The sequence below is a fragment of the Pteropus medius genome, unplaced genomic scaffold (genome assembly GCF_902729225.1).
Source record: "Pteropus medius unplaced genomic scaffold, Ma_sr-lr_union100, whole genome shotgun sequence".
Lineage (NCBI taxonomy): Eukaryota > Metazoa > Chordata > Mammalia > Chiroptera > Pteropodidae > Pteropus > Pteropus medius.
In genome coordinates this window covers 20,167,653-20,184,780 of record NW_024349801.1, presented here as the reverse complement: position 1 = coordinate 20,184,780, position 17,128 = coordinate 20,167,653, and the positions used below count along the sequence as shown (strand labels likewise).

The window sequence follows — 17,128 nt, the reverse complement described above, 5'->3', positions numbered from 1 at the left end:
ATCTCCAGTTTTTACTTTTAAAATAATGCTTCATGGACCCAATTAAAATGGGCAAAAGAACCCTCATACTTGCTGGTGGGAATTTAAAATGGTGCAAGCGCAGGTGAAACCAGTTTGGCCGTTCTCAGCAAGCTAGAGTCGTTGCCATATAACCCAGCAAATTCACTCCTAGGAATGTACCCAAGATAAAACTGACACACGGGTGTCTGTACCAGCATTTAAGCCAAAAAGTGGAAACAATTCAAATGTCCATCAACTAATCAATGGATAAACAAAATGTGGTCTATCCATAAAGTAGTATGTGATTTGGCAATAAAAAAGAATGAAGCTCTGATGCGTGCTACAACATGGATGAACCCTGAAAACATGACGTTAAGTGAAAGAAGCCAAACACAAAAGGCCACAAATTATGTTTCTATTTATGAAATGTCAGGGATAGGCAAATCCACAGAGACAGAAAGGTTAGAGGTTGCTAGGGGCTGGGAGTAGGTAGCAGGTGGGAGCTTAATGGGTGTGGGGTTTCTTTTTTAAGGTGATAGAAATGCTCTGGAATTAGATAATGTACATCTAACCACTGAAATGTGAGCTTTAAAATGGTGAGTTTTATGTTCTATGCATTACATCTCAATAAAAATTATTTTTTAAATGGTAAAAGACTTGAAAAGACACTTCACAAATGCAGATACTCATATGGTCAATAAACATATAAAAAGATGTTCAACATCACTAGTTATTAAAAGCGAATTAAAATCACACTGTGACATTACTACTTACCCACCAATATACCTAAAATGAAAAAGACTGACAATCTGAAGTGTGGGCAAGGATGTGGCGAACTGGACCTCATTCCTTGCTGGCGGGAGTATAAGTTGGTACCAAAAAAGAAAAGAATGTCATAGCAGCTTTATTCATAATTGCTCCAAACTGGAAAACCCCAAATGTTCAATAGTAGACTAGAAAAATAAATTGACATGTTCAAGCAATAAAAAAGAATAAACTACTGATAATAAAACACATGACAGTGTGGCATTATCTCCTAAACTTACTATGACTATGAAATGGTTAGTGTCAAAAACCTCTACCATAAGCTGTACTCTGAGGCTTATGTTGACATGTAAAGTGTGACCTGGATCAATTTTTAAAACTGATTAAGTGATTTTAAAGACGTTTAACTTTTCTGCTGCCAATACTAAATATATTTAAAAAACAAAACATCTACATATTTCAAAACAAATGCATGTGAATTATAGAAAAATTAGAACAGATTGAAGACCAGCCCCACTCTTCACCTGGGTTTCCACCACTAAGACCACTGTTAACACCTCGCAGTGTACACATCTGAACGCTTCTCTGAGCATTTAAGCAAGTCTGGGTATTCTAATTAAATGTTAACACATACATACCTTCCACAGTCAACACTTGGAACTGATCAGCAGAAACGTGAGAAGTTAGAGCTGCAGCTGGAAGGTGTGAAAGGGACTGCATCCGTCTAATCTCCTTATCTGGGCATTACAGCTCAGCTGCTTCATTCCTGCCCCCCTTCTGCTCACTGCTAAGGCACTCACTGCTGTTTGCATCACTTGCCCCTTGAACCATCTGCCCATCTATACCCCCAGGTGCCGTCAGTGGGAAGCAGAGTTCACAGGTTTGACCCTGTGAATCCATGCCCTGCTCCACTGAGCAACAGCTAACATTCATCTGTGACTAGACATTATCAGCATCTCCCACCTTCTTAGTCCTCATCCCACCAGAACCTCACTGAATTTGGCCACGTCTCCCACCTTCAGCTTTGTAGAACTAAACAAGATGGTAGGGTGAAGGTAGCCACACTACCCCTACTCCATGCGCAAACTTCTCAGCTTCTGCAGGTCCCCTTGTCTTAACCCCCAAAAAGACCTACTCCTTTCCAAGGCTGACCAACACCCCTTTCTCCACCCTGAAATCCTGCCACCTCCAATAGGATTTTGGTCCTGTGGTTCTCTCCCACCTTGCCAGCATCAAGATGAATGCAGAGATGAGTAATATGTGGACCTGCTCTCCAGGATTTCACGGGCTAGCAGAGGAAACGGGCAACATTACTGGCTTACAGCTCAGAGTAGCTGCTGTAAAACAGGCATGAACTCAGAGTAATGGGAGCTGAAAAGTAAGGGTAATGGGCTCCTAGTGGCATAGAAAAGGTCTGGAAGACATGGAGAAGGTGATGGTGAGGATCAAAAACCCAGCCAAGTCCCTGCCATGTAGCCCCTCATTCTGGCACAGTCCGGGAGCCCCATGGAGACACGACCTGAGCCAGGACTTACGGAATATTTACTTCCTCTCTAAAAAGTCTTACATATGTTTTATGAGATATTCTGACTCTATAAAGATTCCAGCATCTTTAAGTATGACCCTTAAAGAAAGGCATAAAACTTATACACTTAAGAAAAATATAATCTCCTAGCAATTGAAAGAACATAACCCAATTCGTATGAGAATTTATTTTATTGATCAAAATATTACAAAGTTCTACTTTTCACTTATTAATATATAATGTATGTAAATGAACTAAATTAAATCATTTATAATATGAAAAGATATATTACTAGGGTGATGTTGCTTAATAATCATGTATTATTTCTACTTCTAAGATATGTCTGTGCTACAGAATCACACCTATTGCCTGTGACTGTCAGAAACAGAAGGGCCAGTTGGGATTCTTGGGGTGCTACAGAAAAATGCTGGGGCCATGGGCTAGGAGGGCTCATCAAATGACAATTTACGCTCTGAATGGAAGGAATGAGAAGGTGTGAGGGGTACTAGGAACATTCGGTTCTCATAAAACTCAGGAAACACAGACATCTCAAAAGGAAGAAACTGATATAATTCTTCAGTTATTTTCATGAGAAAAGTTTAAAACATATTTGAATGCTGATAAGATAGAGAAAATCATATAGGTTGCCTTTTTAAGCCTAGTTTTTAAAAAAGTTACGGTATGTTATATGTTGGCAGATAAAATTTAAAGAAATGTTCCTTTGGAGAAGATGGTAAATGTTGTGGCACGTAAGCTTTAACAATAGATTAGTTTTAAATAGATATATACATAAAAATACTTCACATGATTCTTTTCAAAGTGGATAGTCTCTTGAAAATCAGAGGAGTGTGAGATAATAAATATTTTTTTATGTAGGAGCATTTTTAGTAAGAGTCCATGAAACTCACCCCCACACATCAACACGCATGGGGTGAGAGGACTTTTAGTAGGCCATCATGGCCAAGTGGAACTATTTCCTGGAAGACTCAGCCTCGGACTCCATTGTGGCTTCATAAATGTAGCTGGGCTTCACATGAACCTTAGGAAACTTGGGAAACACTGTGTCACCGGATCTCATGCTCTCTGGGTGGAGCCTTGTCACAAGATTTAGACCAAGAGAACACAGAAGAAAATATAAGCCTTTCAGGAGTTCTAGTAAAAGCCAGTTGAGATTCCAAAGCCGGACATGGCCACAGCTGGTACGTGTTAATTTTTACAAAATGATAATGGCAACACCATCACCATGAGTGACAGAGGATGTCATTTGGGAGAATTCTTATTTTCTTCCTTAAATAATATCCCAGAGCATTTCCAATTACAATAAATAAACCACATCCCTCTTATTTGACCTTCATTTAGTTATTGAGGGAAAAATGCATTTACTCCCTCTTCTGCTATAATCTATTGAGAAAGCCTAGCTTGAAACTGCTGGGAATCTGGATCATTTCCAGAGCATGGGGAGAGGGGGTAAAAGGAAACGTGACTTGAAAGAGGTATTTGGTATCCAACATCAGTTGTGATGAGTCCTCTCGGCTATTAAGGAGAGCCTGAAATTAGAACCAGAGGAAAAACGAATGAGGACACCAGTGCATTTTGCTTTATTGCTATCTGGATGTCAAGAGTAAGGAAAATGCAACAACTTATATCTCTAGTGACACGCTCCTTTAAAATCGTGCGAGATAACACACAAAAGAACTTTTTAATAGCATAATTCCAAGGTGAAATGGTCTATCCAGGACTTCCAAATCAGTTCATGAACATTTATTTGCTCTGTTTCACTTCAGAAGTTAATTTCCCACAGGAAGAACGGACTGTAAATTCATCTGTTTTCTCTTCTTATCTATTCTCATGGCATAATTCTAAACCCAAACATGGGTAGATCTCAAGTATTAAATTTTTATCATACTCGTCTTCTTTTTTAGTTTAGTGGTTTTCAAACTTTTTGGTCTCAAGACCCCTTTATACTCTTAAAAATTAATGAGGGCTTCAAAGAGCCCTCACTGGGTCTAAGTATTGATGTTTACCACATTAGCAATTAAAATAATAACTTAAAATATTAATTCATTAAAATAAAAACAAACCAAACACATATTCACCTATTTTTATTGAAAAATGACTATATTTTTGAAAACAAAAATATTAGTGAGAAGTGGTATTGTTTTATATTTTTGTAAATATTTTCAATGTCTGACTTAATATGACAAATAGAATCTAGTATCTCTTTATGCATTCAACCTACTATGATATGTTGTTTTGGTTGAAATATAGGAAGAAAGGTCAGCCTCACACAGATATGCAATTAGAAAAAGGAAGACTTTGCAGACCTTCTGAAAGGGTTTCCAGGTCCCCCAAGGACCCTTGAACCAAAATTTGAGAACTGCTGCCCTAGTTCATTGGGGAAGAAACTTTAGGGATTAAAATAAGAATGGGTACACAGGTCGCTGTTTCTATTCAGCCTCTGCTCAATTGCATAGCACTCAGAAAATGATAAGAAACAAGACCTGCTGAAGGAACACAGAATGTGTCATGGCTCTGGTGTTTCCCATGGGGCTAAAATGGGTTCTGAGAACTGGAGGAATCTGACGGAAAATTCCTGCTGCTTTTGTTGGGTGCCTTTAATGTGAATGTTTGGTAAATAAATGTACTTTAATCCTGGATTTCTATAATGTTAACATCAATTTAACTAAAAATTAAAAGGCACATTCTTAAGGATCTCACCTGTACTTTGCGAACAAAGGATGGAGTCACTCTTTTCTCAAAGTCATCTATAGGTGTGTATGAATTAAGAATCTTTATGATCTGCAAACAGCACAGAAGATGGTATTAGACCATGAAAAAAGACAACTTTGTACATGAAATAATGGTTTAGCTGGTTTGGGAACTGTTGGGAATCATGGGTAGTTCTTTTATACTGTGATGTGGCTTAGAGAACCATGTGTTATTTTTTTGCAAGAAAAGAAAACAAAGTGAAAAGAGTGTAGAAGGAAACAAAGACAAATCACATAATTAGATGACAGTAAGACAATTCCCCACTTACTGCCTCCTTCCTCCTCCCTAACACCCTAACACCACCTCCCACACCCCACCCCCCTACCGCACCATGCACATCTCTAAGTTAACTGGGCAGGGAATGTGTCACATAAGCTTTTGTGTTTTTAAGGCCTACAGTTAGTATTTAATAAATACTTATTAGATAAGAGAGTAGGCCATAGTAGGTACTATGCTCCACAAAAAGCATGCTCAGGTGCACTCCATGGCTGCTACGCCAGGAAAAGTGATGCCAATTACACAATCTGTTGGTGAATATCAGGAAGACACTCAGCAAGCCCAGTCACCTGCACAGTGGACAGGGAGGTACAGCGTTCATAGATCTCCTTGGCATCACTGTCCGTGGTCTTCTTGACCTGAAGCAACCAGGCTGCTTGAGAGAGAGGTTCCAAAGTTTCCTTGGCTAAGCTGTTCTGCAAATTCTTATCTTTAAGCCATTCTTCTAAGTAGCTGATGTTGCACCTGAAGTAAAAGCCAGAGGAGCAGAGAACTGTGGGTGATCCATTTAGAATATGTTAGGGGAAGATGCGGAATCCCCCAGTGTGTCCTGAAAGGGTACCAGACTTCACTGACAGCCTTAGGACCACAGTTCAGCAGTTTTGTTTATAACATGGGAATTAAATCAGATGATCAGCTCTCATGATTCATGGTTCTAAGAATTATGATGGTCTAGGGGAAATGATATCAAAATGAGATTTGGGGGAAAAAAATGAGAACTAGAACTAAGAAATGAAGGAAGAATAACAGAAATGGTAAATATCTGGGTAAATATAATTGACTATTATTTTCCTATTGAGTTCTTTAAAATATGTTAGATGTTTTAAACTAAAAATTACAATATTGCTAGAGTTTTTGATGTATGTAGACATAATACATAAGACAACTGAAACATAAAATGGGGAGGGTAAAGGGGAATATGTGATGATAAGGTTTCTACATTCTACTTGATGTGGTAAGATATGGAGTCTAAATAGACTGAAAAAGTTATGTATGTATATGTAATTCCTAGAGCAACCACTAAAAAAGATACAAAGAGATAGGTAGGTTAGGTAAATTTAAAAGGGGTACAAAAAAATGTTCAAAGAAACTAAAAATGTCTGAAAAAGAATATCAGAGGGAAAAAATGGAAGAAACAAATAGAAAATAATAATAGACTTAATCTAAATATATCAATAGTTACATTAAATTTAAACAGTTTAAATATCCCAATTAAGAAACATAGATAGTTAGACTAGATTAAAAAAGACCCAAATATATGCTGCTTACAAGAAACTCACTTCAAAGTTAGGTTAAAAATAAAAGGATGAAAAAAGACATGGCACAAAAATGCTAATCAAAAGAAAAAATAGACTTTCAGAAAAAGTAGACTTCAGAGCAGAGAAAATTACTAGGGAGGAATAAAGGACCTTACATAATGTTAGGAGGTCCATTTCACCAAGAAGACATAAAAATAATTCTTAATGTGTATGCATCTAATGACAGAATTTCAAAATACATGAAGCAAAAACAGATTAAAAGAAGAAATAGATAGATCCGTGATTATAGTTGGAAATCTCACCGCTCCTCTCAGTAATCAATAAAACTAAAAGACAGAAAATCAGTGAGGGTATAAAAGTGAAAAACACCATCAACAAATTGAGTCTAATTGACATTCATAGAACATTTTGCCCAACAGCAGCAGAATATACATTCTTTTCAACGGCACATAGAACATGCACAAAAGCAATCCATATGTTGGGTCATAGAAGCAAATCTTAACAAATTTAAAAAGAACTGAAATCACACGAAGTTTGTTATTTTTTTAAATGTAAAAATATTTAGAAGTTTTTATTTTAAAAATAAACCTGGGAAAATCTTGGGCAAAATGGGATGGTTAGTGACTCTAGTATCATCATCTATGATATAGTTCAACCTGTATGTACCTTGAGATTTTTTTTTTGGCAGAAAACATAACATAAAATTTACCATCTTAATCAATTTTAAATGCACAGTAATATAAACTATATGCACCCTGTTATGCAATAGGTCCAGAACATTTTCATCTTGCAAAACTGAAACTCCATATCCTTTAAACAACTCCTGTTTTCCCTCTCTCCTCAGCCCAGGCAACTACCATTCTACCTTCTGTTTCTAAGAGTTTGACTGACAAGATATGTTCTTTGACTATCATGGAATTAAACTAAAAATCAATAACAAGAAAGGTAACAAGAAAGTCTCTAAACACTTGGAAATTAAACAACGTACTTCTAAATAATCCATGGGTCAAAGAGCAAGACTCAGTGGAAATTAGAGAATATCTTGAACTGAACAAAAATGAAAATAAAACATAATGAAATTTGTGGGATATTGTAAAAATAGTACTTAGAGAAAAATTTATAACATTAAATGCTTATGTTGGAAAAGAAAGGTCTCAAAATCAATAATCACAACTTATACCTCAAGGAACTAGAAAAAGAAGGGCAAAATAAGTCCAGAGTAAACAGAAGGAAATAATAAAGACATTAACAGAAATTAATTAAATTTTAAAAAGAAAAAAAACCCAAAACAATGAAACCAAAAACTGGTTCTTTAAAAAGATCAGTAAAATTGATAAAATTTTAGGAAGACTGACCAAGAAGACACAGATTAGCCATATAGGAACAGAAGAGGGGATATCGCTACAGAAATTAGAGAATAATAGGAAAATATTATGAATAGCTCTGTGCACATAAACTCAGCAATTTAGATGAAGTGGACCAGTTCCTTGAAAATCAGAAACGACCAAAACTCATCTAAGATGAATATATAATCTGATTAGTTCTACAACTATTAAAGAAATTGAATTCATAGTTTAAAGCCTTCTGAAAAAAAAAAAAAACCAATCTGTGGTGGCTGCCACTGCTGGTGGACTAAAACATGCATTTTTTATGCTGACATTCCACTTTCTCTTTCTAACCAATCATTCTAGGTTCTCCCATCACTCCCGGTGCTCCTTTCAAAGGGGGCTATTCATACTTTGCCATCGATTTCCTTCACTGAGGCCTGTGCTCATTTCTCTAATTCATGGTCAGCTGAAATCTTACCTGTCCTTTGAGACCCCCCTCGCCCCCCCGAGCAATGTCTGTACTCAAGCCATATTATTCTGGTTTCTAACAGAACTGCTTCCACAAACCCTACCTAGGCTATTCGCAAAGGTCTCTGGGCAAAGCAGCCATGATGAAACTTGCTGTAAAATGCAGTTGTGGAGATTGGGAGATAAAGTTCCACATGATACACTGTTTTTATAATTCCTGAGTAGGAACAAAAAAGAATTAGTTACTAGGAAAATCTTTATATCTTCTCAGGAACTGGTCTGTCTCATCATACCCAATGAGACCAGAGAGCTGATGATGTTTGCTTTTTGTACTGTTAGCCAGAAAGCCCAGAGCCAGTTTTCAAGCTACTCTGTCCATTGTTTAAAAATCTCTTTTCTTTGGTCTTGATTTTCTACGTGTGTTCATGTTTTATTATTGTGTTGCTTGCATTTTCATTGTAAAGCCATCACAAATCCTGGTGGGCCTTGCTTAGGCAGGAGCTTAATAAATACCTGAACGAATGAATGTCTCTAAAATGCATGCGCTACTCATAGCAAGGCACTGTAATGGCATTGCCTCCATGATGGCCACTTTCAATTGGTGAAAGAAAGAAGTACTGAGCACCTGTGGGAATAGTCTCAAAAGCAGTTGTTATATGATCTAGTGTCACGTGTTTCACTTATGTCCCTTTTCACGCATGTTCTGTGTTCACTCATCTTGAGGGAGCTCCTGATGGAAATGAGAGTTGTTTGGCAAAGGTTCTCTTGGCACATTTAGATTTATGGCTTTACTTTAAATAGGGCTAAAACCTACCTCAGAGGGCTATAGGGCATATGCTGGGAGTTTGTGAAATAAACAGGACTCTCCTCTCTCAATGAATAATAAAAGGTCCACAAAGCCCCTCGTATCTGAAAATCACAACCCGGTGTCATGGAAATTTGCCAGTTGGGTTTGTGGGGATGTCCAACTCCAAGTTTCACTAACGCTAAAAAGATGTAATGGACGCCTCAAGTTTAATTCTTCACTTAATATACTTCCTGTCTCATCCTCTTATATATTATTGCCATCATCACCAACCCAGGTTCTCATATCATATATATGAGATATCAAATTCCTATACATGTTATATAAATCTGAAATAGCTACTCCATATTATGTGTTTCCTAATCACTTGACAGCATTAATTCAAACAATAGCTCAGGGTCCGCGTTTCTATACTTAAAGAGAAGTTGACACACTTCAAACGTGTAGATTCCATGTCTTCAGGATAAATCCCAAACACCTTAGCCAGGCATTCTAGACGCCCCCAGTCTGGATCCAACCTACTGCTCTCAAAACACACCTGTCTAATCTAGACAGAGCTGTCTGCTGCTGACTGAGGAGGGGTCCTCACTCAGTTCTACCACTGTCTCTGCTCGCCTCATTTCCCCTGCCTGGAATGTGCTTCTCTTTCTTTAAAATCATTCAATACACAGCCTTCGGGTTTAACTTTTCTGTCAATCACAATCTCTCTTTTCTGAAGCACTTCCCACACTGCTTGTTCCTGACTTAATTATAGTTGCCTTGAATTATTTAGGTATTTTGAGCTTCTCAAGGCAGGGATCAAATTCCCCTTCCTTTGTTTCCTCTGTCCTCTACCAAGTAGTGCATTTATTGACCACCACCTCTGCAATACACAGGAGCGGTGGTCAATAAATGCTGCTTGAGTGCATGATAATCACAGAGGGCCAGAATTTAAAATACACAATTACTAGTTCCCTGTTAAAGCCACTCTCCTCAAGTGCCAAGTTAGGGTGGTGTGGGGTGATGGGAGGAGGGGCTGCACACCAGATGGCCCAGATCTCCAAGGTTCTAAGAGTCATCTTGTACACATCCCCCGGTACTGTGGCTCCTGTGGAGGGAGAGGCAGTAGTGTGTGGCCTCAGCCTTCACGAGCACTCTTTCCGGCCAGCCTCTCCAGGGTGAGTGGTGGTCTGTGGGTCTCACCTGATCTGCATCCCTTTTCTGCAGGAGCACATGTCCTTGCGCAGGAAGAGGCTGTTCAGGGTGACTGCCCCGATCAGGAAGAAGAGCTGCTTCACGGCCTGCCTCACGAGCTCTGGGTCTAGGCCATTCTGGCACATGGTGCTGTAGAAGTAGCTCAGTTGCTGCAGGAGGGAGGTCATCGTGTAGGCATCGGTGTCATCTATGCTGGATGACCGCTTCCGGAAGCCTGTGGGCTTCAGGCCGGAAATGCCCTGCAGACTCTCATACTCCAGCATGCCTGGCACTAGAGGAAAATGAAAGCTTTTCTTGCACACATAGTGGAAATAACCAGAGGGAATTTCTCGCTGCTCTTATGTGTGTTTCGGGAAGTGGGGCATTTTCTACAAGAGTTAGTAGTGGATATAGTTATGACAACGAAAGCAAGAGAATCAAGGATCGGGGAGCACAGGCCTGGGGTGGATGGGGATAGATGGCTGTTTTCAACAGAATAGCAGTCCCTCTTCTAGGCTTGGAGCACCTCTTCTTTCAACACCACAGGAAACAAATAATATGGGGTTTGCATGATAAATCATGGTCCAGAACCATTTAAAGCCTAAAGTATTTAAATTTCAGAAAATTAAAAAAGGTATACAAAACTTTGGCAGGGGCTTTAGGATTTCAAAAATACTTGGCTAAGATCCAGGGTTAGCCATATAAATAGCAGCAATTTCCCCAAGTTTTTCCCTTCGGAATGAATCGTCCTTGGAGAAATAAAACTATGAATCATGTACTTTTATATATAAATCATTTCAGCAATAAAAAAATTAAAAAGTGGACATATACACATTAAATTTTCTTGGTTTTAAAATTATATTCTTTGTAACCACATCTTCCATATGCCTGATTTATTAAGGTTTCAGTGTTACTATACATGTTTTTTGGTCAATCCTTTTCTTACCTATTATTGGTTGAATGTTATTTTCCATTACGATAATGAACTGATGATATATTCGTATAGCCACATCACTAAGAATCTGTCTGTATTCTGACAGGTCAAAATTGTTCAAGCAATTCTTATTCTGATGGGGACTGTTATGCTTCATGAATTCCTGAAAGTAATTTTGAGCATATAAATATTAAAATAATAAAGATATATAAGAAATTAAAATATTATCTTTACTAATGATAGTATAATCAGCTTCTACTATAACTCCTACACTTTAAAACTTAATACCTGACTTATATCAAATGAATTCTTGATGTTTGAAGTAGCATTTATTTCTATAACTAGCTGTCACTGCACTTACTGCCTTCTCCCCAACAAATACATGGCCCCAGAGTCCATAGATTACTGTGGAAAACAATTTCCATGGAAGCTCAGAGAAAAAAACAGAAAGTATCAAAAAAAATAAACTGCTACAAGAGATCAGTAGATACAATAAATGAAATTCATAGCTTTATAATTAAGAGTATAGACCTTTCTGAGATATTTTAAAATGTGAGTTATAGACTGAATGTTTGTCTCTGCCTACTCCCCAATTCATATGTTGAAGCCCTTACCACCAGTGTGGCTATATTTGGAGATGGGGCTTCTAAGAAAGTAATTAAGGTCAAATGAAGTCATAAGGGTGGGGCTCTCATCTATCAGGATTCGTATCTTTATAATAAGAGACGCTAAGGAGCTCAATCTCTCTCTGTCCCTATGCATCAAGGAAAGGTCATGTGAGGACATAGCAAGAAGGTGGCAGAAGAGAGGTCTCACCAGAAACTAACCCTGCTGGCACCTTGATCTTGGACTTCAGACCTCCAGAACTGTGAGAAAATAAATTTCTGTTGTTTAAGCCACCTGGTATGTGGTATTTTGTATACAGCAGCCCAAGCAGGCTAATATAATATGTTTAACATGTTCAAAAAGATAAAATAAAAAAGAAAACATTGAGAATAGGACATTATGAGAAAAGGCAGAGGTAAAAAAGAACCATTGAATTGTAGAATTAAAAACACAGTAATTGAAAAAACAGACAAGGAAAAGAATATTGTATACATGGTTGAAGGGGGCAAAGACAGGATCAAAAAATAAATGCTGTTGAATAATATCCTCTTCTATTAATGTCTCACAGATGCCAGTTCGTCTTAAATGGATTGATCTGTGCCCCCTCCCTGCTTTGGTATTATTTTTAGTCAGAGCTTGAATTTTCTTCACTTATTTCTCCTTTTGTCCTATAGTACTAGTAGGATTACTTTTATATTTTATTTTACTTTTTCTCCTTTGGGACAACTGGCTATACATGTGGAAGAAGATACTGGATGAGTATCTCACATGTCAATTTGGGATAGATCAATAATCACACCAATTTTGGGTGGATAAAACTATATTTGTGAATTCTAAATTTGAATTATAAGAGATTAGAGAAAAGTAAAAGAATTATCTTCACGATCTCAAGGTAGGGAAGAATTTCTTGAAACACTTATCATAAAAGAATAAGATAGATTTAAGCACATGAAAATTCAAAAACTGTGTATGACAAAGGACTCCATAAAGGAAATTAGAAGACAAGCTACAATCTATTCATATTATATAAAGGCCTCCTTCAAATCAATAAGAAAAAAAAAAATACCCCTAAGAAAAATGAAGAAAAGATGTGAGTTGGCCATTTAAAAAGAAACCCAAAAGAACAATAAACACATGAAATGATGCTTGACATCATTGGTGATCAAGTAACTGCAATTTAAGTCAACAAGTTATCACTTTATACCCATGAGATCAGTAAATAATATGCCTGTCAATACCAAGTGTTGGTGAAGGTATGAGACAGTGGAAACTTCACACACTATGGTAGCACTGTAAAATGGCACAACCGTTTTGGAGAGCAGTAAAAACTCTAAAGCCATTTTCTTATTTCAGGTCAATGAAATTTTGCTCTGTGAGTACTTTAGGTGGGAAACTCCTTTGAGACGTCAGTCCATTGGAAGCAGAGCTGGAATGGCAAAAGATTTACAGGCTGTGGAGGAACAACCAGATTCTTATAGAGAGAACACCTCTGAGATAACAGGCGTGTTGAACTAAAGGCTGTATTTTAGAGTTGAAATACTAAAACCGTCAGAATTTTACGACCAGAAAGAAACTTAAAAATCATCTATCTAATCTACTGCATTCATTTAAAACTCAAGGAAACTGAGGCCTAGTACCATGCCAAAGGCCTAAGCCTCTTTACAGAAGCCTTCTGCCTGTGACTTCTAACTGGTGATGTGACATTAGCTTCCTGGGTAAGGAGGAAGCTAGAAAGCCAGCTGAGGCACAGGCTGTCCCTGGAGCTGGGTGTCCCAGTTCCTAACCCCTACAGTGAGATCTGGCTCATGATGAGGTTATAGGCGGGCAGTCAGCACAGAACACAGAGCTGGCAAGCGTCCCTACCTCTTCTCCGCTGTACTGCTTCAGGCAATTGAGGAAATGACACGTATTGGAAAGCCAGAAGGACAGCATCTCAAAGTCTTCTAAATGTTCCTTAAAAAAACAAAAACAAAAACACAAAAAGACATAGGTGGATTTGGTGATTACTGGTGCCTCTGAGCCAAGAACAGACAAATCTTACCTGTTTGGTTAGTTGGTGGCTTTTGACCAAAATGAATTCTTGTATTCACTAAAGCCTTTATTGTTATAAGAGCTTATAGAAATAAGCTCTTATATTTATTTAGTCGGTTAAGGTTTGTCAAGTATTTCTGTATAGGTTATGTCACTTGTTAAGAAGCTTGAAGCAGGCATTACAGCGATACCTGAGAAATGTGTCTTAGACCTTGGCCTCCAAAGCTCACATTCTGACTAGGAAGACAGATGTAACATATACAGGACACAGTAATTAGGTGGCTGGTTGATATACGCTGTGCTATAATGGCTCAGAGGATGGAGAGATGATAGGGACCCAGGGTAGCCCTAGAAAACCTCATGAGAGAGGTGGGAGGATGTCCTCCTTGAAAGGGTAAACATCAGGATCTAGGACTCTGTTGAGGAGAACACACCCACTTATGGGGCAGGAGGAAGAGAAACGAGCAATGAAGTCAAAGGTACGGTGATCAGAAAGGTAAAAGGAATACTGGGGAATGTTCCAAGTATTAAAAGACAAGGTGCAAGGGTTTCAAAGAAATGGTGCTACTGCTTCAGTCCATTTAAGGAGAATAAAAACTAAAGAAACACCACTGGATTTAGCAAGAAGAATTACTGTTGATCTTTCTGTGATAGGGGTGGAAGCCATATTGCAAGCGGTGAAACAGAGAATTGGTGAAGAGCACTAGTTTAAGTGCTTTTGGCAATTGGGATGGGGGTGGTGGGTGGAGGAAAAGGCACTGTGGCTAACGAGGTGTGTGGGTCAAGTGAGGGTTGCTTTAATGTGCTGCCCACTGGAGCTGGAGGGGAAGGTCCTGGGCAACAACAAAGGCATAAGGCAGGGAGCTGCTGGGGAAGCGGAGATGGAAGATGCCAGAGGAAAGATTTTATACTCCTCACGCCATGCACCTTTTGATTTCTAAATATTTAAACATTCCAGAGGAGCAAGACAGGGTAAATACTGTGTGCCTATGTCTTAGGACATGATGCAAGTGTGCCCTAAGAAAACCTAATTTATGAAAATATGGATGGGGAAAACATCAATTTATGGGAGTCCCTTCTAAGAACATTCTGTTGGCTACTGTTGGAGATAGTGACTCTAAAGCACCAAATACATTCTCTACTCTCGACTCTTGATGAATAATGAATTCTTGGTACAGAATTTGGGGGTGGAGGAGGGAGAGGAGAATTACTCATATTCTGACCTCTCATACAGTCACTATTTTTATTCTCTTTTCCTAGGGCTTTGAAAATAGGATTTAATTACATGCAACTCTGCTAAAACATATAGTTTACTAAAAGTGAGACAGGACCTTCTTCAACTAAAAATTCAAATGTATCTCAACATGCAACATTGTTTCTCATTTGGAAAGGGAACAAAATGTTGGACCTATATTTTATTACTTCCTCTCTAACATGCAAGTCGTTTTTGTTTCTGGGCTGAGAATAAAAGTGCATAATGTGGTTTTAGAAGGAAGAATTATAGACGAGTAATTTTTCAGTCCTTCCTATTCCTCATCATTCACACTTGTTACATCAATGGACATGTACTCCTTGCAGCTGGGATTCTATACTCTGAGAGGATAAGAAGTGGTGGGGAAGGTGGCTACCAGGTTGTAATCTTGCAGGTTAAGGCTTCAAGGTCTATTATTAGATATTCCCCACCCTTGGGGATCCCTGACCTGACTTGTCTTTTCCTAACAGCTTGGCTTCTTTTACCGACTGGGCCTCAGACTGGTTTGAGGAATCACGTGGTTCACTAAAGCCTGGAGGTGCATGATGGGCATCTGGTCATTCCCACAGGTGTTCCTGAGGGACCTATAATACCAGTGGCCAATGTCAAAGGCAGTTCCTACCTTAACTGCCTGCTTGATGCCATTAATGGTGCTGTTCATGAGGGACTTGAGCATGTTGGCGTCATTGAGAGAGTCTGCGTAGCGTACGCACATGAACAGGATGTGAGCCGGCAGCCCGGGAATCATATTCACCACCACACCGCGGGGCTTCAAGTCTGGAGCAGAGAGAGTTGATGACGATCACAGCTCTTCCCCTAAAGAACCCCTGACCATGGGGCAGGGGTTGTCTGCTTTTCTGTACTTGATGCAGTGCCTAAATGCGCAGGGATGTCTTTTTTCTTTGGGGAATTTAACCTGGCTCTTTTCTTGGCAAAAATATACAAATGTCACCTGCTCTTCTTCTCATTTGCAAAGTACTTTCCCCTTGGTGTGGAGGCCCTGCATTTCAGATCTCCAGTGTAAGAGAGGACCCACGACCCCAGCCTCTATGATGAGGATGCAATACGATCTCAGCAATCACATGCACCTGCCTTGAATCTGGAAAACAGGCACATGACAGTTTGGCAGAGCAAAGCTTGTTGGCCTTGGGGAAAAGAGAATGGTGGGGAGACAGATGGCGGTGAAGGGAAGAGAGAAACTTTAGAGAACAAATTGAGATAAGCAAACAAAGACCTCCCCATGGTGGCATGAAGACTGGGGAACAAAGAAGAGGCCCCACAGCTGTGCACCAGTGAGGGTGAAAAGGAAAGGGTGGGGTGCTCCTGTGCTCTGAGGGGATCACTTAGAGGAAGAGGAAGTAAGGCTACACATTGACTTTCTGCTTTGATATTGTGGGGCCAGCTGATAAAGAGGCAACTTTCCTACTTCCCTCTGGAAAACCATGTGGTTTTCATGGTGAAGACTAAGATTAGTTCTAAGGCCACAAACCCTTCAGCATGCACAATAGGACACTCCTGTAACTGAAGCATCACTAGGAAGCTCTTGTCATAATGCCTGCAAATAAATTTCTCAGCAGACGTCAAATGGAGCACAGGAGCCACAATCACTCCCACCATGGCTCCTATGCTGAGACACAAAGATGTGGAGACGTGTCTTCTATCTGGACCCTATGACTAGACTTAGGAAGAGGCTAGGGCACTGCTTCTCAAATGAGAGCAATGTACCCTCAGGGGGCATTTGGCAATGTCTGGAGATATCTTAAAATACCTTAAAATACACAGCGCCCTGCGACAAACAATTATCTGGTCAACAGTGCAGAGGCTGAGAAACTCTGGACTAGGGGAAGAAGCAATGAAGGAAGAGAAGAGACTGCCACCACCCAGGGCTGTAGCGATGACTGATGTTCAAGTTCTCAAAGATAAAGCAAAAAGTCAGA

General features: G+C 39.1%; 1 protein-coding gene across 2 annotated transcripts in view; it reads right to left on the bottom strand.

Annotated features, from left to right (window-relative positions):
• Positions 1 to 2,465: 2,465 nt before the first annotated feature.
• The window catches only part of MYO5C (myosin VC), an 84,424-nt gene continuing 69,761 nt past the window's right edge, over positions 2,466 to 17,128 (bottom strand). Inside the window, exons 35-41 of one of the 2 annotated variants that reach the window (XM_039889022.1) lie at positions 15,814 to 15,968; positions 13,772 to 13,861; positions 11,315 to 11,465; positions 10,378 to 10,660; positions 5,626 to 5,800; positions 5,009 to 5,089; positions 2,466 to 3,837 (exon numbers count right to left, since the gene is read on the bottom strand). In XM_039889022.1, the coding sequence (XP_039744956.1) occupies positions 3,685 to 3,837; positions 5,009 to 5,089; positions 5,626 to 5,800; positions 10,378 to 10,660; positions 11,315 to 11,465; positions 13,772 to 13,861; positions 15,814 to 15,968 (1,088 nt within the window). In that variant the 3' untranslated portion in view covers positions 2,466 to 3,684. The remainder of the gene's footprint in view (positions 3,838 to 5,008; positions 5,090 to 5,625; positions 5,801 to 10,377; positions 10,661 to 11,314; positions 11,466 to 13,771; positions 13,862 to 15,813; positions 15,969 to 17,128) is intronic. The other variant, XM_039889023.1, reaches the window with a different exon arrangement.